Raw genomic sequence first — 25,172 nt, forward strand, 5'->3', positions numbered from 1 at the left:
AAGACTTTATTCCTGAGAACATGATAGGTGAGCCTGACAGAGTTTCCTGGGGTTAGTCTTTAATCCTCAGCAGTGTGTTCTCAATGAAGGGGAACACATTTCACTCCAAAGTCTTGGATGAGACGGGGGAGGGGGTCTGTTGTCACCCAGAAGGACAGTCTGTCCTTCCCACAGTCTGTCAAAGTGTTTCAAAGCTGTGGGAAACAGGTTCCATTTTCAGTAACTAACGACCCCTTTGCTCTCTTTCAGTATAAAAATCCCAAACAGTCCTAGGGGAGGAGAAGCAAATCCTGACAGCTGTTTAGAGATCATCGCACCACTAACCCTGAAAAGAGGCGGGGGGGGGGGGTTGAGTGGAAGAGAGAGAGGGAGAGAACCAGATTACAAAGAGCAGAAGGACAGCTATTTGCAGCTCATTCAGGTGTGTGTATTGTAAAGCTCAAACTGCTTTAGTAGCAGTATCAGCTTTAGTAGTATCAGCATTTAGTAGAAAAACCTTTGAACTCCTTTACCCTTTAGAAAGTGCAATCAAATCATACACACACACACACCACACTGTAGTATCCCACCTGCAAGTGTATAGGAGAGCAGAGTCTAGGTGATATTCCAAGAGGCTGTAATTTCAGTAGACCTACTAAAGACAATGATGGAGATTTATTAATTTAAGTTCTAGAAGCTTATGTAGATTCCCTTTAGCAAGTGTGTGAATCATTTCCATGCTACTTTTGTTTCCCAAACTGAACTGTGAGTTCAACAACAGCTTTCATCCCAGACATCATGGAGTTTCTTGAAAGAACTTACCTTGTGAATGACAAAGCTGTCAAGATGTATACCTTCACACTGGACAGGTAACTGACACTTGTGTCTGCTTCTTCATTTTATTATGCTTTTGGTAGACATTTTAGAACAGATCAACTGATTTGTACAATTTGCATCCTGAAAAATGCAATTCTCTACATAGTTTGTTTTATTTCTTAAATGTTATAAATGCATAAAGGAAGCATTTTATTAAGATAGTTTTCTTTTGTAGTTTTTCTTTCTTTCCTTCCCTTCAATGGTTTTTCTTAAAGAAAATTGACATATCCAATCCAGTATGTTTATATTTCGCCTTCTTCAATTAGTCTCACTTTTAAGATAGAAACTAAAGTTTATAAAATTATACTTTAAAATATATGCCACTAATGTAATTTCTTTTCTATTCAAAACAAGCTCTTGAGCAAGAGAGTAGATGTGGGCATCTGCATCAAAAATGTCCTTTATCCATTCAATAAGACATGCCTCCCCAGAGGAGCATTCTCCTACTTCAAACTTCATGTCCCGATAGCATCATGACTGTAGATATCAATTCTATGCGATTGTAAATAGGTCCAACAGACTTCAAACCGCAGAAAATTTCAAATGTTTTGCTAAAAAGAAATGACAAAAATTAAGGAAGACAAATATGTTTAGCTTGACTTGAGCACAGCGCACACCTAAACGCGCTGAAACACCAAATGAAATTCACAGGAATAATTTTCATGCTTTTATATATCAGTTAAAATTAATTTAATTAATGAAAAGTAAAGCATCTTCCTCTTTCCTCTCCCCATTTTTATACTATAATCTCTATTAGTGTTGACTCAGTCACTGCTTATATCTTTCTTAGATTAAAATCTTTGTCTTAAAACATAGTGCCATTAGCACATGTGAGAGAATAGGAATACTTCAAGCATGCAAAATATATTTAATAAATGAATGAATGAATAAATGAATGGAATCTTGGAAATACTTGATGGCACCTCAGTTTTTAATCCCTTTGTTTCTGCCAGTTTCTGGTCCTTGAACTCAGAGCCTGGGCACTGTCCTTGAGCTTTCTCAAGGCTAGCGCTCTACCATTTGAGCCACAGTCCTGTTTCAGGCTTTTTCTGTATATATGATACCAAGGAATTGAACTCAGGGCTTTGTGCATGCTAGGCAAGCACTCTATTGCTAGGCATACTCCTAGCATGTTAACCCCTCTTTTCACAGGATTAGTGATTTTAGTTTCTTGGGGAAAGTTATATGAAAGCAAAAGCAGTATTTTCATGTTAAATATAGTCAACATGAAACAAATGGTAAAAATAAAAATATCAGAACTCTTATGAAAATCGAGAAATAAGATCACTTAACCAACCAAAGTAAAATGAAAAAAATGTTTCTGTAAGATTTCAAAAATAAATTCACTTTATAAGTTCTATTTTGCAGTTCTAAGGTTCTCAAAACTTTTCTCTGTTTTTTAAAAGAATTATTTGCTCTATCTCTTCCTTTTATTCTTTTATTATGTTACTCAGTTTCTTATTCCTATTCTTATAAGCTTTCACCAGACTTGAAGGTCTAGGAATCTACTGAGATTTATTCATCAATTACAAATTCATATTTGTTTTGTGATGTATCATAGCATTCACTTTTTATAACCCACTTGTTCAAATAGTACTTCTTAGAATTCACATCATTTTTCAGGTCAAGAGCCTCTTAGGCATCTAGAGACACTTAGATCACTTTGCTGTAATGAAAAGATGAGGAATGTATTTTAACTTTGGTTTACAACTACTTTCAGAGGCATAGAGTCTTTTGTGAGCCTGGAGAAGGTGGTGGGTGTTTGTCCATATCATAATATACAAACATACACACATGTAAGACTATATCGAATTGCTTTCTTTTTTTTTTTTTTTTTTGCCAGTCCTGGGCTTGAGCTCAGGGCCTGAGCACTGTCCTTGGACTTTCTCAAGGCTAGAGCTCTACCACTTGAGCCTCAGCACCACTTCTGGTTTTTTTCTATGTATGTGGTACCGAGGAATCGAACCCGGGTCTTCATGCATGCTAGGCAAGCACTTTAATCACTAGGCCAAACTCCCGGCCCGAATTGCTTTCTTTTTATGTATTTTATGATTGGAATTCAGTGCCTTGTTCTTCTAGGCAAGTACTCAGCTGCTTGAGCTACATCCCAGCCTTTTGTTTGCTTAGTTTTTGGATAGGGTCTCACTTTTTCCCTAGGCCAGCCTTAGACTTCTATCTGCAGCACAATTGAGAATAAAGGCACAAGCCACCATGCTCAGATTCTAAGCATGTATCTAATTTCAGTGACACTGTCTGAAGCCCTCTTTTGGACTTCAGCCTTAGTGTTTGCTTCAAGGAGCAAATTCAGCTCAGTGTCCCCATATCAGTTAAACTTAGAAAAGAAAAAGAAAACCAGTATCAAAAAGCAAGAATGACCTATCTTTCCATACTTCTCTTGGTGGTATACTCCTGGTAGGATTCCTGCCTTGGAGCAGCCTTTAAGTTCTTCTAGGTTAAATTCTCTTTTTTGGTTCGTTGCTATTTGTTTCTCTCCCATCACAAGATTTATGAGAAACATAAAATGATGCTTATTTCATAGGATGAGACCATGTCACTGCATGTAAACGTGCCTGCCTTGCTTATACTTGCCTCTCAGCTCAAAGGGAGCAAATCTGCACCATACTGCATGGCGCCTCAGAGTTGATTGCCACCAGTAACCACAGCATTCTATGCTTGTTGAGCAGCATACTAAACAAGAGTGGGCATTACAGTACAAAGGCAAAAGGTAGCTTGCTAGAGAGAGAAAAATTCTGTCGCTTTTTTCCAAATGACTCTTATGCTTACAAAGATTATATAGACCTGCTCAAAATCCAAAGTGCTATTAACCTTGATAGAAACCTTCCAAAACTAATTTGATAAAATGCAATCAAATTCACAGGAAGATAAGTGCCTTTGGATCAAGTAATTCCTTTCCTAAGATTAGTTATTAAGAAGATAATAAAATATTGAGCAAAGATGAACCATAAGAATATGAATCATAGCCATACTTATATGAGCAAATAATTAGAAAAGAGAAAATTGTTGAATAATAGAAATCAGTTATTTATGCTATGGCATATTTAGACTAAATACACTTTTCTATGTGTATGGAAAATAATTATATTTGAGATGTAAGAAATTACAGGGATTAAGTAATTCCTCTTTCTAGGAGTCAGGTTCTAAAGTGTATGTTCCTTAGAATCTTGATGTAGCACTATAGTCTTCTTCAGATCAATGTCGTCTGTCCTCTCACAGAGCTGTGACCATGTCTCCTTGCTTTCTGTTCTCGGGAGACTGCACGGTTGGTTTTAGCCACTTGTGTGAATGCAATGGCCTAAGCTGATAGGCCCATTCATATTCTTCTGACTATACTAGTTGATTCTCATTTGTCTATATTGGAATGCACTTCTAGGATCTTGTACAGCATTTGTAAGAGAAGATATATTTCTTTACATGAGAAAAGAAGAAAACAGCTTGATTCCATCCTGTGACCTTTCTACTACAATGAAGAAAACCAACCTGAACTTAAAGCACAGAGAACTACATCCACAGCCCTCTCAAAATAGTGCCTGAACCTTCTATAATTCTAGATGCCTTCAGCTGTAAAACCAAGAATTCTCACTTGATCATTTGTTTTCTGAACTTTCAAACAAAAACATTCTTAGTGTATACCCAATTATGCCAAAATGTGTATTTGTATATCACAAGCTATGCAATAAGATAGATAGCAACAATGATTTTCTCTTCGAAGTATGACTCTTCTCTGCTTTGTGCTTTTATGTAATTCTAGTTTTTCTATAATGAATACATATGACTTTATTCAGAAAATGAAACTATAATTTGTCATCATTATACTCATCAGCTAAGCCAATACCTTGACTTTTAATTCCAGAAGATAAGCCAAATGAAGTAACTCCTTAAGAAGAAGCTCGTTTTGCAAAACCTAGATATATAAGGCCATATAGGATGATGCTAAATGAAAGGACCTCCAGGATATTGAAACAAAAGCCATATAATGAGTGATTGTTGTTCTTAATGTGCTATGTTATCTCTCATCTCTTTTTCTGTCCTTTGGTTATCTCATATTGTTACAGCATTTTACCTTGTTATCTTATATATTGTACATATGTTTATCTGGTTATTTGAAATAGAGTAGGGAAGGGGGGAAAACAAGATGAGGGGTGGGGGGAGGGAAATGGGGACCAAAGCATAAGAAAGGGTATCAATGTTTGTGAATTGATGCACCTTCTATCTGGTGAATATAATGTAACCTTTCTATTAATTACAATAAAAATTTTATGAAAAAAGAAGCTCATTTATTGTGTTCTTAACCTTCAGAAGCCAGAAATGCAAAATGCTTAATTCTAAGAATCTCATTAATGCATTCAAACAAATTAACCAAGTTTTAGAAAGCTGATTAGTTCACAATCTGTGGACGCTGACAACTGCAACACTAAAAATGGGCTTCGAATGTACTGAAACTGAGTGAGGAAGGCTGTATGTGAATGAGTGGGAAAACTGTTTGCAATCCTGCCTTCTCCTTTCCTGGGGAGTTGTTGTCACTCAGCTTTAATTCTCTGGACCTTAGATACAGCTAAGAAACGTTTAGTTAGACTAATTGTTATCTATAATATTTCTTTCTGTGAAATTCTAGGAGTCCATAAATGGTCCTAAGCCATGCTTTATATTTTATAGACTGTTAGTCCCTGTCTGCTCTGAAACTATAGGGTTTCAGACCTCATTATGACACTGAATTGTACAGATTGCCTGCATTGGGATAAGAAAGGTCCCTGACACTTCACAAGGACTCAGCATGAAAATGTGTGGTGATCTTATAACGATTTCCATCTGAACTTGAATCATTGTCTGGCGCATGCAAAAAATTTTTTACAACAACCCCTGATTATTTAATTACTTTTTAATGGCATGGTGTCTTAATACTTTCCAAGTGAAATACCCGGAAAGGTCTTGCATCAGTCGGCTGTATTTTTCCTGTCCTTTTGATGTCTCTTGCACCTCTTTGTCTCACAATCATTAGTCAGTGATCGACTGGATACAAATGGAAGTTCAACTTATGGTAATTGTGGGTTTAAGATTTTTTTCCTTGTTCCTTACACTTGATACTTCTTGTAGCAGAGTTGTGAATGATGATTTCCTAACCAGTTATGAAGTGTCATATCATTGGTCTGGGAATAGATAGTACTGTCAGGGAGATGTTTGCGTGAGATGTTTGTTCATTCCTTGCTCCCATCAAACTTATCCATAGTGTGGAACTTCAACACAAATCCGTGAATAAAGATCCGTGTTCTGGAGAAAAGCCAGAAGAACTAGAACCAGAAGGCAGCTGTCAATGTCATTCAGCGGCCACAGAAAATAGAGCACAGGAGCAAGTGCATGCCAAGTGGAAACTTTCTGCAGCTTCAGCAGTGTGTTTTGTTTTCATGATTGCAGAAGTGGTGGGTAAGTCGAGTACTATTAAAAATTGCTTGGGATGTTTGTGTGTTGCGCAATAAAGAAAGAAACTAGATAAGGCAAAGTTTACTTCTGCAGAAGCGTGCACCATTAGCCAAATTCTGGCAAGCAAGGGCACAGAGAAGGCTGCTCTCTTTTTATTCCTGACCCATCAAGCCTTGCCCATTGTGCTCACAGTGGCGGAGCTCAGGTTCACAATCTTCAGAAGGGTGTGGTTTAATTAACAGGATGTGTCTTAATTAAAGTGTTCAGGAAGAGGATGCAAATAAAATGTAATCAACAAGGGTCAAGCCACGTGGCCAAGGCAACTATTCAGAAAAAAATATTCCCAGAAGATTAATAGAAAGGAAGCAAACAACTTTGATAGAAAAGGTGTTTTTCTCACAGTATTGTCCAGGAAGGGTTCTCTGACTGAGTAAACACACAAATAAACCATTAGAGTCATTTAGAGTAGTAGTAAAACTTAAGTTCTTCTTTAAATGTTAATATGCTCTGTATGTATAAAGTAACAATCTACACAGTGCACATAAATAGAAGAAAGAACAAATTCCATTACTAACCTACATTTCAGTGGCAATCTCCAATAGCATTATGGGATATTTTGTACAATACATTTTCTATGTATAGCTCACAGGTTTTTTTTAAAATGGTTCAAAAAAGTGTTTATTTCTGAAAACATTTTTATACCTGAATAATATCTTATAATAGGCTCCACTGAAATTTACATTTAATAAAGATATGTCTTTATTATTGTAATGAATAGAAGGGGTACAGTTATATTTGCCAGATAGTGGGTGCATTACTTCTTACACATTGATACTCCTTCTCATGTTTTGTACCTATTTCCCTCCCCCCACCTTACCATATCATTAGTGCTACAAATTCAGGGGGATTTTCCTGCTTGTAGACAATGCTACAGGGACAAACCTTGAGCACAACACTTTCTGATCCATTTCTAAACATGGAAACAATGCTTGATAGACATTAATATTTTCCTTATTTCCTCATATTGCCAAACTGCTATCCAAAAAAGCCTTGAGATGGTTTGCATGTCTGCAGATCTACAAGAAGACTATTCAAATAGTTATCTAAACACATTTTAATCTTCTCAAACTTTGTTAATATATAGTGAATGGTTAATTATAATACTCATTTCTTTAACTATTAGTTTTAGAACATTTTTGTATGCTTGTTATTGATATGCATTTCACTCTATTATGAATATACAACTTCCTTTAAGTGTTTATTGCTCAATGGATTTCAGAGGCTTTTCTAAGTCTCTATATTTTTATCAGTGGAAACTATATTTAGTAAAGTATCAAATTGCTTCTAGTAGTTCTCTGATTAACTTTTAATTTTTATTTTGGCTTTGAGATGTTTTAAGCTTTATATAGGTAAATGCATAAACCTTTTCATTTTGATAAGATTTATGTCATTATTGTTTTTCTTATTTCAGCAGTTAGAAATATTCTCTTTTGTTAAAAAGATAAATGCTGCCAGGCATGGAGGCTCACACCCATAATCCTAGCTATTCAGGAGGCTGAGATCTGAGGATTGCAGTTCAAATCCAGCCCGAGCTGGACTCTTATCTCCAATTAACCACCAGAAAACCAGAAGTGGTGCTGTGGCTCAAGGTGTAGGGTGGTAGCCTTAAGCTGAAGTGCTCAGGAACAGCGCCTGGGTCCAGGGGTAGAGTGGTAGTCGAGCTGAAGAGCTCAGAGACAGTGCCAAGGCTCAGAGTTCGAGCCCCACGACAGACCCCCCCCCCAGAAACAAACATAAATGTTTTTGTTAGTTGTTTAAACTTTTTATTTAACTTTTACATCAGTGTGAAATGACATATATTACATGCTCTAAGAACTGAAAACTTTTTTCTCTAGCAATCAAGTTTTCAGCATCATTTATGCACAACTATTTTTATTGGTATCTGACATATTTTGACCATTTATTCACTTCTTTTATTTTTTTATTAGCCTCAATTTCATTTTTACATCTCCATTTATTCATGCAATACACCTCCATACTGATTTCCATAGTGGTTGCACTAGTTTATAGTCCTGTCAAGAGTATGCGAGGGTTCCTTTTCTCCCATATCTTTGTCAGCAATGTTGATGATGGCCATTTTGAATGACAGGAGAAGAAATCTCAATGGGCTTTTGATTTCCATTTCCTTTATGGCTATAGATATTGAGGATTTCTTCATTTATTTACAGGTCATTTGTCATTTATTGGAAAAATGTCTGTTCAGTTTATCTGCCCACGAATTAATTGGGTTGTTGTTTCTTTGAAAGTTTGTGTTTGAGCTCCCTATAGATTCTGGCTGTAAATACCTTGTCACTTGTAGCTGACAAAACATTTTTTTTTACCATTCTGTAGGTTATCTTTTTACCCTAGTGATGATTTTATTTGCTGTGCAGATGTTTTTTAGTTTAATTCAACCCCTATTGTCGATCTTTGCTTCTATTTGCTGAGTTATTTGAATCATGTACAAGAAGCTATGATAGATGCCAAAAATTCTATTGTTTTATATATTCTTCCCTGAAGTAGCTTTAAACTATCAGGGCTTGGTCCACTTTGAATTGATAAGAGATTGAAGTTTTAGTCTTCTGCATGTGAATCTCCAGTTTTCCATGCTGTCACCTTTACCCCATAAGCCCTAAGCAGATGAATTCTATCTGTGTCATTCCTGTCTTCTTGTTGATCACTGCTCTACACATCTGACAAATAACACATAAATATGCTTGCTACTGCCTTAATTAATACAGTTGCCATGATTTCTTTCATCTTTACAGTTACATTGAGCCACCAGCTTCTCCTCCTTCCAAGTCATCATTTACAAAGATTTCTTTCAAATACAAACTCTTATGACACAACCTTGATTCCAAATCTCCAGTAGAAACCGTAATCCATGGTAAATTAGGGCTCAACATAGACTACTTCCCACAAGTGTCCTTATCCCCATCAACTCTCATTTGCAATTTTTCCTCTTACACTCTATACTTTCTGATCTTCTAGAATGGTGACATGTTCTTCCTTTTCTTTGTTCCTGTTCTTGGGGAAAATCCCCTTTTTTCTTGCTAAGGCACACTACTGTTTTCTTTGAAGAGTTTCCTAGGACTCCCCATTATTCTCTGTTCCTTAGACCATCAGTGGGGTCTCACAGCAAATGAGTATTAGGAAATCACTGAAGAGAGGGCTCCATGCTCCCTCTCCTGGAACCATGTACAGTAAGGGCTCAATAAAAACTGACTGAATGATTGAATTAACTTTCAATAATACCCCATGCTTTTAGAAGCAAATGTAAGTGCAACCACACACCACCACTTGCAAACAATTTGCTCTACAGTATTCAGTGGTAGGCACAGATTTCTGGATGGTTCGTGTGATGAATTCTGATGGTTAAGAAATGATTCTGGGGTCCCAGTTCTCCATAGTCATGTGCTTCTTCTAAAGCAAGCTGTATTTCTTTCTCAGTTTCCTCCTGATTTCAGCTGAGCCTGTTGAAGTGTTCCCATAAGACTTCCTTTCCTTGACTTAGCCACATTTCCACGGTAGCACAGAATCATCATTCACTGCTGAGATTGCAGCATGTAGCTTATCTGCATCTAGTCATTCTCCAGGAAAGAAATAATGCATTATTAACACAGCTTTATTATCATGACGGAGTTTGGCAGATAGAACAACATTAGTGGATAATTGGAAGGACAGCTGATTTGTTAGCAAAATGTTGCCTTTTGCCTAATGAATCATTCTGATTTTTGCACTGACAGCTCAGTAACAAGCTTGAAGACTACTTTGCTTCAGACCATTAAACTCTGACAAACCAGTTATTAACTACAGCTAGAGCCAAAGTCTGTGGGGATTATTGCAATTATGAGCCATCTATGTAATTTTTTTAATCATTAGGCGAGACAAGGTGAGTCAGATGATGGAAGAGCTGATGACTGACAGTATTGGTTGCTTTGTACCACACAAGGCAATAAACACTTGCAGAAAGGCCTAATCAGTCTGCAGAAGCTCTTTGCTGGGAAGATGTAGTGAGAGCAATAAAGGTTATTGCTCTCAAGCAACAAGCCCGCTCAAGAAGAAAAGGACAAGGTTTTTCTTTTTAATTTCTATTTTAGAGCCTCAAGGTCTTTTCAATGGAGATTTAGAAAAATGAGGAAACACCTTAAATGGAGAGCGAAGAAAGACTGGACTCATGTGCCTTGGGTTCTATTCTCATCCTTCATTGGATTGTTATTACATTCTACAAGTCCTTTTGAAAAATATTTTGTCCATTTCCTTTTCTCTCTCTACTGTTTATACAAGGATCTCAAACTGAGGTTGATAATAGAAATTAGTAGAGCCAAGGAAACAGGAGAGTCTATGCGAAAGTTATAAATCAATCAATAATACAGATTGCAGCATCTAGTTTACAAATTAGCACGTCCACTTGGAATATGCTAGTCTTTGAATCTGGTCTATCTCCCTCATCTTCTGTGCCCCTTTTCTGAATCTTGATGCCTCAGTCTAAGTGGAATGTCTTCCATATGTGTTTCATACTTTCCAATCTTTCTTCACTCAGGAGTTGTTGCATCTTAGAACTTGCTTTTTCAAAACTTCAAATCCCAGTCACTTTCTGGATCTGTTTCTTTGTCACATTGGGAATCCCAAGTGGCTTAAATCAACTTGAAAAATGCTCTCTCTTCTGAAGTTGTTGAGCCTGAATATTTTCGTCAACTCTGGATAGTTTGCATATGAATTTAGCTACATTCTGGACCCTTTAACTCAGTGTATAATATTTTGTATCCTGTAGGTGGACATATTGCCGGGAGTCTGGCTGTCATCACTGATGCTGCCCATCTCTTAATTGACCTGAACAGTTTCTTGCTCAGTATCTTTTCCTTGTGGTTGTCATCGAAGCCCCCTTCCAAGCAGCTGACATTTGGGTGGCACCGAGCAGGTATAAAATCTATTTAACAATACTGACAGGATAGTGCCTCAGAGTCCGATGGAGCATAAAACATGAAAGGTGAAGAACAAAGGTTTGTTAGAAAATCCTTCTAAGGGAATGAATCCAATGCACATTATAAAACACACATGTATAAAGAATGTCTGTTCTTGATACTTATGCATTGGGCAGCCAGACTAATGGTTCTCTCTCCTTTTCCACGGAACAAAAGGACGATGTGCATCAGCAGTGTCATTTCTTGGATCTCAGTATGGGGGAACAGCCATGCTATTATTTATTAAATTCCTCTATTAAAGTTCTTGCCATATTGAGAAATAAAGCCTATACTGCCCAAGAGAGTTACAGAGACTAAACATATGGATTTTCCTGAGCATGTATAGCAGTCATCTATTTCTATGGTTCAAGTGTTGCTTTGCAAATTCATGTGGAAATTTATTACTGTTATGATGATGGGACCTTTGGGGGAGGTGATAGGGTTACAAGGTCTGTGTTCCCAGTAATGGATTAATGGTATAGAACAGATGAGTTCAGCTCAATTTCCTCCATACTTTGTGTATGCTTACTTGTCCTTCTGCCATGTTATCATGTGTCATGTACATGGCCCTTGCCAGCTACTGACACCTTGGTTTTGGTTGCTTCCCAGACTCTAAAACTGTGAGAAATAAGTTTCCGTTCTGTATAAGCTATCTAGTCTAGTGTATTCTGTTATGCCAGCAGAAAATGTTCTAAAACAGACATTCTGTGAATGGATAGTCGAGATGACTATATGTTCAATCAATATCAACCACAAGAAAGAGAGGGAAGGAGGAAAAACCTCCTTACTTGGAGATATTTCTTTCATCACAGTTAACTGTTTGCTCTTGTGTAGGTGGTAGCCCAAGGCCATAATAAGGGTTTAGTCTTTGGGATTGTGTTTTAAATTTGGCTACTGTTTACACACATACCCTTTCCAACATAGATATCCATAGCAACTCCATTTCTTTGCCTCTGTTATTCCTTATGTCAGGTGGTAGAGCTTCTGCCTGAATTTTCTGTGCCTCTGGGGAACAGTAGTTATGGTTCTGTTTTCCTACTGATGGAGAAATCAATGTAAAGGGGGTCCATGCCTCTTTCTTATCCCTGGTGGTTTGTTGTAATTTTTCATTGTACCTTGTTTGTAAATCCCTGCTTTAATATTTACATGGCATCCCCATGGGGCATGGTGGAAGTCTAGATTTCCCCTAAGAATTGGTATTCCTGCCTTTCAGGGTTATGGACTCTCCTTATTCTGATATGACCTTATCTTAACTAACTATATCTGCAAGAATACTAGTTTCTTTTCTATTCTATTTTATTTGAGTTTAAACTCATGGCCTTATACTTGATAGGCATGCACTGTACCGCACGAGTCTGCCTGTTTATGAGTTCTATTTTCATGTAACACCAGAATTGGAGGCATTATGATTAACATTTCAAGTATGAATTTTGAAAGGACACAATTCAACCAATAATAAGTCAACTTGTCATACATAGTTTATGGATAAAGAAACTCAAGCTCAGAGAGGTTATATTACTTGTATAAAATAATATAACTAGTGATGTGCAGATCATATAGGTCTGACACTTGAACCATATCCTAAATATTTGCCCCAGTGTGTAAAAAGATCTATAGCTGGAATGTCAGATGATTTTTTACTTTATTTTTATTTTGGCAGTCCCGGGGCTTGAACTGGGCCTGGACACTGTCCTTGAGCTTTCTCAAAGCTAGTGCTCTATCACTTGAGACACAGAACCACTTCTGGCTTTTTCTGTGTATGTGGTTAATTGAAGAATCGAAACCAGGGATTCGTGCATGCTAGGCAAGCACTGTACCACTAGGACAAACTCCTGGTGCCCAAATCAGATGATTTTAGTGTCACATAAATATTAATTACATATCAGGACCTGTAAGAGAAAATAAACAAACACTATCAAATTGGTAATTTTATAGGTTACTGTTTAGGAAGAATCCAGACCTATGCAGTAAATTTGTATGAAGAAAATGTGAAGTAGCTAAGAAAGGCAGTTCTTGAACATGGTAAATATTATAAAGAGTGTGTAAGTGACTGTAGTAGAGAAGCAATAGTCAGCAGTAGGAGTGCTGCTTGAAGGAGTCTGATGTCTGGGGTTAATTTAAAGGGGTTAAGGACAGCAATGTGGCCCATGGTTGCCCAGGGACTCCCAGAATGCTTGTAGACCTATGTGGATTTTTAGAATCTATCTGCAAGATGGGGGAGAGGTCAAGGGAGGCTTGAAGGAACAGTAACTGAGCAAAGGTACTTTCCTCAATGGACTGAGGTGGTACTACTTTATCTTGAAATATGAATGCAAATGTCTCAATACTGATGTTTCTTTGCCTTCATCTTGCTCCCAGAAGGCAGTTCGAGTGTAGATAAGCCTCAGAACGTCCTCTGTGTTGGCAGTATGTTGGACTGGCAACTACAACTTATTTTCATCAAGTATCGTCAGAAGCCTTCCCTCTTTATTATTTTATTCCACTAAAGGTGCTGTTACTGGCAAGTTGTAAATGTTTTATGGGGAAATTAAGAGTTTCTAAACACATTTTCCTTCTTGTGTCTCATTATTTCATCTCCTAATAAGTTTCGATCATTTTAGCACCTGTTTAAATTAAAATCCCCCAGGAAAACAGTGAGGGCAGACAGCAATTAATCTGTTCTACAAATTTGCTGGAAATTGCTTAGAAATAAGGAACATAATAAACTCAGACACTGGTTTTGTGGTGCATGAGGTACTAAACTGCCTCAACTTGGTTCTCAAATTCATCCACTCTTTTCCTTTGTGAAATGTTGATTGGATTACTTTAAAAACGTTTTCCAAGGGCAAAAGAAAAATGTGTTTTGGGTCTTGTGAGGAGTAGGTGATGTGTGATGTGTGGGAGTTTTTGAGATTGGCTCTGTTTATGCATTTGAATTTCTAGAGATCCTCAGTGCCCTGTTGTCAGTCCTTTTCATCTGGGTGGTGACTGGTGTGCTGTTGTATATGGCCTGTGAGCGCCTGATGAACCCCGATTACCAGATCCGGGCAGCCATCATGATCATCGTTTCAAGTTGTGCGGTGGTGGCCAATGTTGTGTAAGTTATCTCCACACTAAGTGCCAGACTGGCTTACCTTCCTCTTTATCTGGATAAGGATATTCAAAACAAGTCCTCTACTTACGAACCTGCTAGACACCTAACACGTTGTTCAAATATCTGAAACTAATGAGTCAGAAGATGCATGTTTTCCTTGTATTGGAAGCTACAGTTAGTTTATAAACTTATAATAAATACATTGGGAGTGGGGGGAAGGAAAGTGGAAGAAAAACATGTGAAGGGGTATCAATGTTTAAGAAGTAATGTACCCACTACCTGAGGAATGTAACTATAACCCCTCTATACATCACCCCGACAATAAAAAAGAGAATATTTCTTTGCTATACACTCTAGAAAGAATGACAATCTGTAAGCCCACTTGACTCATCTCACCTCTAAGAATAGGAGATAGATAGCCAGCTAGATATATAGATAAATTTGTGTTGTCTTTTGCCATTATGGCTTTGCAGTGATGTATTATATAGTATCAAAAAATCATGTAAAAGTCAAGCATTTCTCATGTGAAAATCTGCAATCTAAAATATTCTGATGCCAGAAACTTTTTGAATCTGGGCTTATGCCTATAATTTTTACTTAGGAGTCTGAGATCTGAGGATCACAGTTTAAAGCCAGTCAGGTCAGAAAGGACTATGAGACTCTTCAACTAACCACTGAAAAGCAGGAAGTAGAGGTGTGGCTCGGGTGGTATAGTGTCAGCCTTCATTAAAGTAAGCCAAATAAAAGTGTAAGACGTCGAATTCAAGCCTCAGAACATCTATATCTATATCTATATCTTAACTGGTGAAGCCTATGAAAGTATTTTAAAAAGAAAACCCTCTTGATATCAAGTGTCAAGTAAAGCAATATTCACTCCCTACTACCTATTTACCATCTTCCCATCTTTCAGTGAAGCCTGTTTTATGTTAGGAGTTGGTTTATTTTTTACATGAAAATGAAGACAGCAGTGATATAACATGGATTTTAACAAACAGTGGGATGGAATCTCTCCAATTAGAGGACATGCCAGCAAGGGTAGCTTGAAATTTCTCCCTTAGGTCACTCTAAGCGTCTTGCCTTGTACACCTTGATTCCTCATCTTTCAGTTTGCTTAAAATCCCTAAGCTACACAAATAAAGAATGATGTTTGATCCTCTATCATTAACTTGATCCTATCTCGTACCAATTAATATGAAACTGAGCTTTACATTGGCACTGGAAGAAAGAATACGGGCAGATCAATGCAAATCTATCATTTCTAGAATATAAATGCTCCACAGCCCATGTCCTGCTGACCGGGGCTCAATAACATCATCTTTGCATGAGGAGAACAATATGTCTTCAGAGCAGCAGGAAGAGCTAGAGTATTAATAATTTCCTGCGAGGCCTATGTCACAGAGATGGTGTCGATGCTACACAAAGATGAACAATTAACCTAGCCAACTACCACATTAATCTGGGATCTTCATGACGTGGCTTCCCTTTCCAAATTCTTAATACCCAATTTTTCTTTTTTTTTCTTTGTTCTACTGCACCTGCTGCTGAACATTGATCGTAACATTGCCAGCCGTTTGCACATTTACAAAGACAACTGGGACAGAAAAGCTGCCTTCCTTGCTCAAGGAGGTAGTTATTTACAGAAAAAAAGCCATTCTAGTCATAGAATGCTTCCTCAAAGAAGCATTGGGTTTCCAGTGTTATCAGACCCTGCATGATCTGAATTATAGAGACATCAGAGCTACAATCTGCTCCTTGGGGACCCAATATCAGGACAGATAGCTCCAGCAGAAGTTGTGACAAAAGTTGCAGACAGACCCTAAGGCTATTTATTGCAGACTAGGGTTTTGTTGTTGTCTTTTTGCCTGAAACATTCTCTTCCCTCAGCCTATTTAACTCTAGCATAACCTTTGATTTCAGCTGAGTCAATCTATTTCTCTAAGTCAAACACCTTTATATGGTACCATGGTTCCAGCTCTTAGGAAATACAGCATAATTAAGAATGTGTGTGTGTGTGTGTGTGTGTGTGTGTGTGTGTGTGTGTGTGTGTGTGTGATCCCTATCTTTATCACAAAACGATATGGGGTTGCACATCTATTTACACTTTATGGTCCAAACTTTTCCCAAATGTCTGCCATATGAATTCCCAGGTAAAGTTTCCCTTCTTTTTAAATAAATGGTGTTAAAGAACTAATGGCAATGTGATAAGGATACATGACAAATAGGAAGAAAAGCTATTAACTGGAAGTCAGTATAGACTATTAAAGGACTTGGCTTACACATAATGAAGAATAAATTCCTACCCAACACTAACAATCTGAGAACTGTCTTCTGGAATGACTGAATCTTGGTAACAACAATCATTTTTCTTTCTGGTGAAGGACTCAGAATTAATAGGTATTTGGGTGCACAAAGAATGGAATATCTAGTATCCCAAACAATATTTCTGGGCTTTAAAATCTTTGTTTGAAAATTTTACGAGATGTAAAATTTACAGAGCTTATTATTCTATCATCTTGCCTCGAAGAACGCTAAACTTTGCAATGTAATATATAAATGTGTGTAGGTATATGTATTGGTAATAAATGAATGTATTTCTGTCTCTGGATATAACCACATACTAAGGACTTGCACCACTGGATATTAGGAAATGATCGAAATATTCATGGAAATGAATAAAATTAAATAAATTTAAAGGGGTAATAAAACAATTTTGTTAAAATTTATTACTTCCTATTTTAGCACTTTCTTCTGTTTTATGCATGTGAAACTAATATATTTAATTAAGCTTCACGAAATTCCACATTAAGCCTAGATTAGTGCCTGACATTTAGCAAGTGAGTGAGTTTTTCCCCCTTTTCACTGATTAATGCATGATTTTCATCAAAGAAACAATGCCTTCCCATTTCCCTGTGAAACAGGGTAGAGTTAGGTGTATGAAAAGCTGAGGAGACTTTTTTTGTGTGTGTGAAAATGAAAAAATTCTCTGATGCATTCATGTTCAGGAATCGAACATAATTACCTAGCTACTGCCATTTTGGAAAATACCATTGCCAACTCCGTCAGTGTACTGCACAGGTTTTTAAGGCTTGAATCTTCTGTGTACTCAGAATACTGTGCTCTCTTACAGTCTCACTGTGGTTCTGCACCAGAAATTCCTTAGCTGTCTTCATGAGGAAGGGCAAGCAGAAGGCTGTGTGAAAGTAGCTTTTGTGGATGCCTTCGGAGGTGTAGTCCAGAGCATCAGTGTGCTTCTCAGTGCCCTTCTTATCTACTTTAAGGTGAGTGTGTTTGAATTTATTTACCATCACCATAAACATATGGATTAGGTCATAGAGATGCTCATCTTCCAAAATTGTTAGTATCACCAACCTATGTTTACCTTGACAATCAAACCACATTACAAGAGTAAACAAATACTCAAAGCCGATAGCCTTCGTCGTCCCCCAGTTCCTAAGAGCAGTTGTCGTTAGCTATTAGGTTGCTGGTCTTTTAAGACAGTAATTCATTTTGTCACAATGTTAATGAAAATGGGCAGTAATGAAATTATGAACACCTTAAAGTCCTTTGGTTGTCAACACAGAAGAGGTCTCTGACATTTATAAGCAAAATGCATACTTTAACATTTTTATTATTAAATAGTTGTACAAAGAGGTAATGATTCTATAAGTCAGGCTACAAGTGCTTCTTGATCAATTTACTCATTCCATTAATCTCCCGGATTCCTCCCTCCCATGACTGTAGGTGAAATGTAAACTTCCTGGCAGAAATTTATTGAATGTATTCATGTATTGAAAGCAAGATAAGAATAAGGGAAACTAGTGTTATCAAGTCCAGAAAACTATGTAACTTTCATTTGAGCACCATACTAAAATAAATGTATCTCAACAATTTTTTCCTGTTCTTGTCACTGCTTGAGATCGATATTTCTGGGTTTGGATTTCATACTTGTTGCTTGGTTGGGGAAGTGTCAAACACCTGACTCATTCATTGTCCTGCCAGCATTGCTTGTAATACAGGAGACACTTGTTTTCCCTAACTCAGTGTTCAGTACCTGAAATTTGACTCCAGTCCCGAACTATACTTCCCAACTAACTAAGATTACAAATTTGAGTTACTGTAGCTGACTAGTTCTTTCCTTTTGCACCATAACTATTCAACTTTCATAGGCTTTACTTCTGGGCTTCTGATCTTGAACAATAAATATTACAATATATCTCTACCTAGGAACATCAAGAACAGAGGCAAGTGGGTGTGGTAGGTCGGACAAAGAAGGAAAATAACTTTTGCTCTTCCTTCTTTGGGATACTAGGGTTGGAACTCTTTTACTTTGCAATTGTTAGTCAGATTCTCTAGGCCCTGAATCCATCTCCAGGCCTTTTGTTTTAGTTGTTTTTCTGTTAAGTCCTTGTGTGTATTTCAAGGCTGATTTGAACTGTATTTCCCACCTAACTGGCTGACTGGACAATCCACTGCCCAAATTTAGTAATTGAAAAGTGTTCTTACAAACTCTGTGTCTGGGCTGAACTTCAACTACAGTCTTGATTACAAGACTGTAGCTAAGATTACAAACTTGAGTGACTGTAGCGGACTAGTTCTTTCCTTTTGCATCATGACTGTTCAACTTTCATAGGCTTTACTTTTTTATTTTTACGAAAATGTGAAAAGATGTAAGCGAAAGTGACAATGACATATTTGAAGTCAGGTAGACAAAAGACTCTTTGAAAGTTTCAAGTCTAAGGCACAAAAACACAGCTAAAATTTATAAAGGTTATTGGAATTTGAGGGAATCCTTACATGATGATAGAGTTTGATGCTGGGTTTCTTAGAGACAACAGAGCATGGACTTTTCCTTAGCATTGAACTTCATCAGAGGCAGAGCAGCAAATGTCTCTCCTTGATATCCATGGCATCAGTGAAAAGAAAGAAGAATCCTGCCTCGGCTTATACCATTAGGACAACCTCAAAGATTCCCGTCTCAAGTATGTATCATACTGTAGAGAAGAAAAAAAATCTAACCCCAATCAGTCAAGACCAAGGGCGTAGATGTTTGATATCTGCAGCATCTGTGTAAGTGATACCCTTTCTTTTCCTCATCATAGCTAGGAAAGGAAAGACATTGGATAATGTGGGCCACTGTTGTATATTTTCATTACAGACATTGTCCTTTTATTTGAGAAATGTTGAGTCGGGTCTTTTGAGAGAATATTAAAGTGAATATATTTCACTTTTATGTTTTTTTAATTTTTAATTTTTATTTTCTTTATAGCTCATGTAGGCCTCTTATCTATGTAGCTCAGAGGTCTCTTGCCTCTGCCTACTACTGGATTACAGATGTGTGTCACCATTGCTGGTGTCACTTTAGTCCTTAGAAAAGGAGTGTGTCCAATTATCTCCAATCAGGTATTTATAATTTAAATATAGAAGAAAGGATTGGATTTTTGAGAAGAGCTTACTTTATTCTGACTGGATTCTAAGAGTAAAATGGATAAATAGATGACCAAGAAGGGAGACAAACAGGGAAGAGTACTTATGTCATTAATCAGGCTTTCTTGATAGGAAGTGTGATATCTCTTAACCTAAGTTGCTCTAATTTCCAGCCAGACTACAAGATTGCTGACCCAATCTGCACGTTTATGTTTTCCATCATGGTTGTAGCCAGGACCATCATGATTTTAAAAGACCTCTGCATCCTGCTTATGGAAGGTATGAGTGATTTCACCAATAGTCTTTGGATCAACGATTTTCTTTCCTTTAGCCACAAAGTGTTGTGACTCTAAGGTGTGCTCTCTGCTAATTTCTTTAATAGATGAAATTAAAACTGGTGAGGGATTTTTGTGAAAATAATATTTTATTTACATGGAATCAATTAAAAAAGAATTGGCTTTTGTTTACAACTTTAGCAACTGTTCAATGAAATCTCATGGTATAAAAGAACACCAAATGCTAATTATAAATATAACACTGGAAGGAAATATTGCAAAAGACATAAACCTTTTCCTAGGTATACTTGAAAAAGAGCGAAGAAAGACAAGAAAAATCTACCTTTCACATTTCATTATAACTGAATATCTATGTCCAATCACATTTCAAAGTACAAGAACAACAGGGTGACCTTTTTATTTATTTATCCAAGCAAGTGCTTACTGGGTCTGACACTGCTCAAAAAAGTATGCTCAAAGGAGAGTTACAAAGACAAACAGAGGAGGGGCTAGCTCTGGTCTCAAGAGGCTATGTTAGTTGGGAGAGAAAGAGATTAGCCAGTGGTTACAGAGAAACGACCCTTTGTAAGTGCTACAAAGAAAGTGTGGAGTTTTAATATGACTTGGGAATAGCTGGCTAAGGAAGTGATGTTGCTGGCTCACTCAGCCTAGAGTGGGATTTCATGCTTATTAACCCTGTTTTCCACAGCCAATCTAGCCCTGTGATTCTGGTGGTTTGTTTGGCTCCTTGTGTCTTCCAGTGGCCAGTGGGTGTGGATTAGATAATAGAGACCATCCTCACTGTCAAGGATAATCTTTGTTGGCCAAGCATGGTGATGAGGGCCTGTATAATTCCAGCTAGATTGGAGGCAGAGTTTGAACATTTTGACCTACATCTATAGCACAATTTAAATTTTCCTTCCTCCCTTCCTCCCTCCCTCCCCTTCCTGCTCCTCCTTCCTTCCCTCTCTCCATCCCTCCATTCACCCCTTCCTCCCTTCTTTCCTCCTGAATACTAGACAATTAAATCCAGAGCTGGGCATAAGTATTAGTTAAATGTGTTCTGTTTCCTTTTATTTGTTTGTAGGTTGTGGGGCTTTAACTCAGGACTTACGTTTTCTGAGTTGCTTTCAAATAATTCCACAATGTACACATAATTTTTATCACCCTTATTTTATTATAAATATGCTTAGAATCAGAAAAGTTATACAATTTGGACAGTTTCCCAAAAGTTGCCTTGAGAATGCTAACCTAGAATTTCTTATCACCTAACTCCAGTCTATTCCATTTTGTTTTCTAGCATGTGTGAGAAGATTACTAAGAAAAGCCTAATTATTTTAATAATAAGCTATTACTATATGATTACTATTGTTGGCTATTGCATAGTAAATTCTGCAAATTGTCTGTCTGCAGACCTTTGATGAATGGTAAACCCTGTAAAATATCCTGGTTTGTAAATATTTGAAGCCCAAAAGACAGAGACAAGTTGGCATCTGGGTTAGGACTTTACAACCTGTTTCAGGCCATCTCAGTGAACTGTATATAGCTGAGTGACAACAGCCTCCCACGCTTAATTTTTCCAGGTGTACCAAAGGGCCTGAGTTACAATGGCATGAAAGAGATTCTCTTAGCAGTGGACGGTGTGGTGTCCGTGCACAGTCTCCATATCTGGTCTTTAACAACAAACCAAGTGATCCTCTCCGCTCATGTTGCTGCAGGTCAGTGAATTTTATAAACACTCTAGACAAGATCCAGTCCTTGTCCTGAAAAGTCCGTAATTTCTTTTTTCTTTGTAGAGCTGCCCTTACTGTCTGTTGCCTGTCAAAACAATCCTGAAGTATCTTGCACTGCACGGGGCCTGTGAAATCCAACCCACTTATCAATGTTGTCATAGCAACAGTGTTCCAGACAGCATCCTCTCTCAGGGCTGATAGTGGATAGTAGAGAAGAGACAGTACAAAGGGCTAAATGTGTCCCCAGGTACAGGGCTTAGACTCTCAAAGGTCAACTTCACCTGTCTGGCTTGGTGGTCTCTTGACCAAAAATAAGCATTCTAAAATAAATCTCAACTATTTCCTATGTCTAAGATGCACACTCAGTACAGGAAGAGGGAATACACAGGCCTTATCTTTGCAGCTCTAACAAGCTACCAGATGTGGTGGTAAAAAAAAAAAGTATGGCAGTGAGTGCTTAGAAATTCTGCGCTGGTGTGAAAAATTTCTTAGGCTGTTGGTTTATACCAATACACTTTGGCAAGTAGAAAATAATTTTGTTCCTGTTATGTCTTAGGGCTGGGAGAAGTGGAGAGTGGGAGATCGTTCACTGCTTAAGAGACAGCTCATGTCAAGCAAGGATGCTATTAGAATGCTAAAAAAATGACTCAAGAACTTACTGAGAAGCAGGAGACAGAAGAGCTGGTAACAGTCATTTGAGAGCTGTATTTTCTCAGACATCCTCATCTTCAGGGGCTCAGATCTGGCTTCAGGGGATTTACAGCATCTTCTACAAGAATATTTCACCACAAATGGAAGAATACAGTGAACAATTAGGTTACAATGGTTGGGGATGTTTCAGCCCCCAGATACCATTTGAGACAGGAGAAAGGGTGGCAGCAAGGGTTTCTGCTTTAAGGAAAATCTGTAGGGAACTCTAAACGCTCCTTGAGACTGTCAATTCTCCTTAATATAAATTCTAATTAAGTCCAAGGGCTGCAACCAGAGATCTCTGGAGTTGGTGAGCAGGGGTATATGAAATAATAGTTTTGCTTTGATACTTTCTACAGCTCATATCATCTTCTATTCTCAGCTCCAAGATGTACAAAGCACCAGAACATGACTGTACCCACAGTGAAGAGTCTTCACTACCTTAGAGCACCCCCTCTCTTGTCTGTGCGAGTGTAGCTGTCAGAGCCAGTACGGTGTCTTCTGAGTGTTCTGCCTGTGTTCTCTACAGGCCTAGAACTGAGCATTCGGAGCTGACGTCAGCCATCCTTCCCCTTGAGTGCAATCAGTGCTAATCTCCCCGTGGTCCTTTGTCAACAGAGCCTAGCCAGAACAGCCAGACGGTGCAGAAGAGGATTGCTCAAGCCCTCCGGAGTAGTTGTGCCATGCACATGCTTACCATTCAGGTGGAATCTCCAGCTGACCAGGACCCAAATTGCCTTTTCTGTGAGGAACCCCAAGACTAGCTCAGTCACAGTGTCGTGCAACCAGCTGCACTTATGAAATAGGCTAAGGAAGAAATTGGAGAGTCACGATGCAGAACAATGCTTATTTGCTTCTTTGTTATCTAGTTCCATCCAGCATGAAGAAAGATGCAATTAGAACCATCATTTGACTGGATTCTATACTCACCTGTAGCTGTGTGAAACGATGGGAATGTGTGTATAGATTACTTCTAAATGGAACTGTAACAATATCTATTTGTGAACACAGGCAATAACAGATTCTCCCCCCTCTAACTCCCATTCTGAGAATGAGAATTACCAAATTGCATTTTATTTCTCTGCATAAAAATCCTGGAAAAAAGAGAGATTATGAAATCTTTGCTTTTATGAATTTTCATAAAGTATAAGTTAATAATGTAAGAAAATGTGGAAACAGAGAGAGGGATAGTATTTAGCTTGTGTCACATGGAAAATAGTTTGGTCAAAGAAATGAGATAAGAATGCATAGGTTCTGGTTAATATTTATGGAGCACAATTCTTTGATTATTGTATGATGGTACTTAGACGTGTCACTTTATTTCACATTAACAAATTGGAAGTCTGGAATGAATGCCATTATGGTATAGATAGGCCATAATTCTCAAAGAAGTGAAGTGACTTAACCAACGTTATTTAGTCATTCATTCAGAGAGGTGTGTGTAGATGTTTGCAATGGATGAATGCCTTAAGTTTGTTTTCTGCTGTAACTGAATTCTACAGAATAATTTAAAAGAAAGAAGGTTTATTTACTTCGTAGTTGTGAATGCTGGGAAGTTTGAAATTAGGCAAGTGTATCTGGTGGTTTTGTCTCTGAAGGAATGTCTGTAGAAGGCAGTATCTAGCATCATATGGTCAGAGGTACTGAGCATCTTAATTCAGTCCTTCTTCCTCTTCCTTTCATTGAATTGGGATCCTACTTTTATGATCTCATTTAACCTCAATTACCTCCCAAAGTTCTCATCCACAAATACCATGGTAAGATTAAGTTTTTGACTTGTTAGTACTTCCCAAGGTTAAGCAACACCATGAATTTTCATGGGACTGTTCAAACCCTGACAATGAACTAAACTGACATGACATTTGCCCTCATGAAGATCTACTTCTTAGATGGGAAGCATGACCTAGTGGAAGAGTACTTGCCTAGCATACAGGAAGCCCTGAGTTCAATTCCTTGGTAGCACATATACAGAAAAAACCCTGAAGTGGTGCTGTGGTTCAAGTGGTAGAGCTCTAGCCTTGAGGAAAGTGCAAGGACAGTGCTCAGGCCCTGAGTTCAAGCCCCAGGACTGGAAAAATAAGATCTACTTTTTTAGTCAGAGGAAACAGATATTGTGTGGATAAATACGCCGAGATGTACAGCAAAGGGTAACAAATGGTATGAAGGAAAGAGGCTGATTTAGATGGAGGTAGGTCAGTGGAGATTTTTTGAGGAAACAGTCTTTAAATTGAGATAGAAACAAAATATGTGTTAGCCAAGGGAATTGTAGGGACAATAAAGTTCTAGAAGAAACAAGAACATGAGAGCAACCATGAAAAATTGATGCATTGATGAAGGTCCTTGTAGCCAAAGGGTGAAGTGGAAAGATGAACCAAAGGCCATGACAAATACAAAGCAAGGGCTAGAAGCAAGGTCAGATTGGAAAGCTAGATCTATTTTATCCTAAGGCCCACCTATGCTGGCTAAGAAAAGAAAAATATACTCATTACCTTACTTATGTAACTGTCATCCCTCTGTAGATCACCTTTACAATAAAATACAATACAAATTTAAAAATAGAAGAAACCTGAACTAATTGAAAAAAACTTGCGGGCTGACCTGCTAGTAGGACGTACTCCGGAGATCTTGGGTTGTGTTTTTGGGACTGAGTAGCAGAAGTGAATTAGAAAAACTATGGTGGGGT

At 37.8% G+C, this 25,172-nt stretch overlaps 1 protein-coding gene across 1 annotated transcript; it reads left to right on the forward strand.

Moving 5' to 3' along the window:
- The first annotated feature begins 777 nt into the window (after nt 1-777).
- Nucleotides 778-23,253, forward strand: Slc30a8 (solute carrier family 30 member 8). The gene is made up of 8 exons (XM_090338724.1): nt 778-848; nt 6,101-6,294; nt 11,105-11,251; nt 14,217-14,370; nt 17,495-17,645; nt 19,965-20,070; nt 21,650-21,784; nt 23,108-23,253. Exons 1-8 carry the CDS (start codon nt 778-780, stop codon nt 23,251-23,253), a joined length of 1,104 nt encoding a protein of 367 aa, XP_090194850.1.
- Nucleotides 23,254-25,172: the final 1,919 nt, after the last annotated feature.

Source organism: Megascapheus bottae, chromosome 9 (genome assembly GCF_031878675.1).
Source record: "Megascapheus bottae isolate mThoBot1 chromosome 9, mThoBot2.hap1, whole genome shotgun sequence".
Taxonomy (NCBI): domain Eukaryota; kingdom Metazoa; phylum Chordata; class Mammalia; order Rodentia; family Geomyidae; genus Megascapheus; species Megascapheus bottae.

Excerpts from the sequence above, each read along its gene's own strand:
- Slc30a8 (XM_090338724.1), top strand. The coding sequence starts at position 778 with ATGGAGTTTCTTGAAAGAACTTACCTTGTGAATGACAAAGCTGTCAAG. Across the intron at positions 11,252-14,216 it reads ATTTGGGTGGCACCGAGCAG|AGATCCTCAGTGCCCTGTTG; the intron begins GTATAAAATCTA and ends TTGAATTTCTAG. Across the intron at positions 17,646-19,964 it reads CCCTTCTTATCTACTTTAAG|CCAGACTACAAGATTGCTGA; the intron begins GTGAGTGTGTTT and ends TCTAATTTCCAG.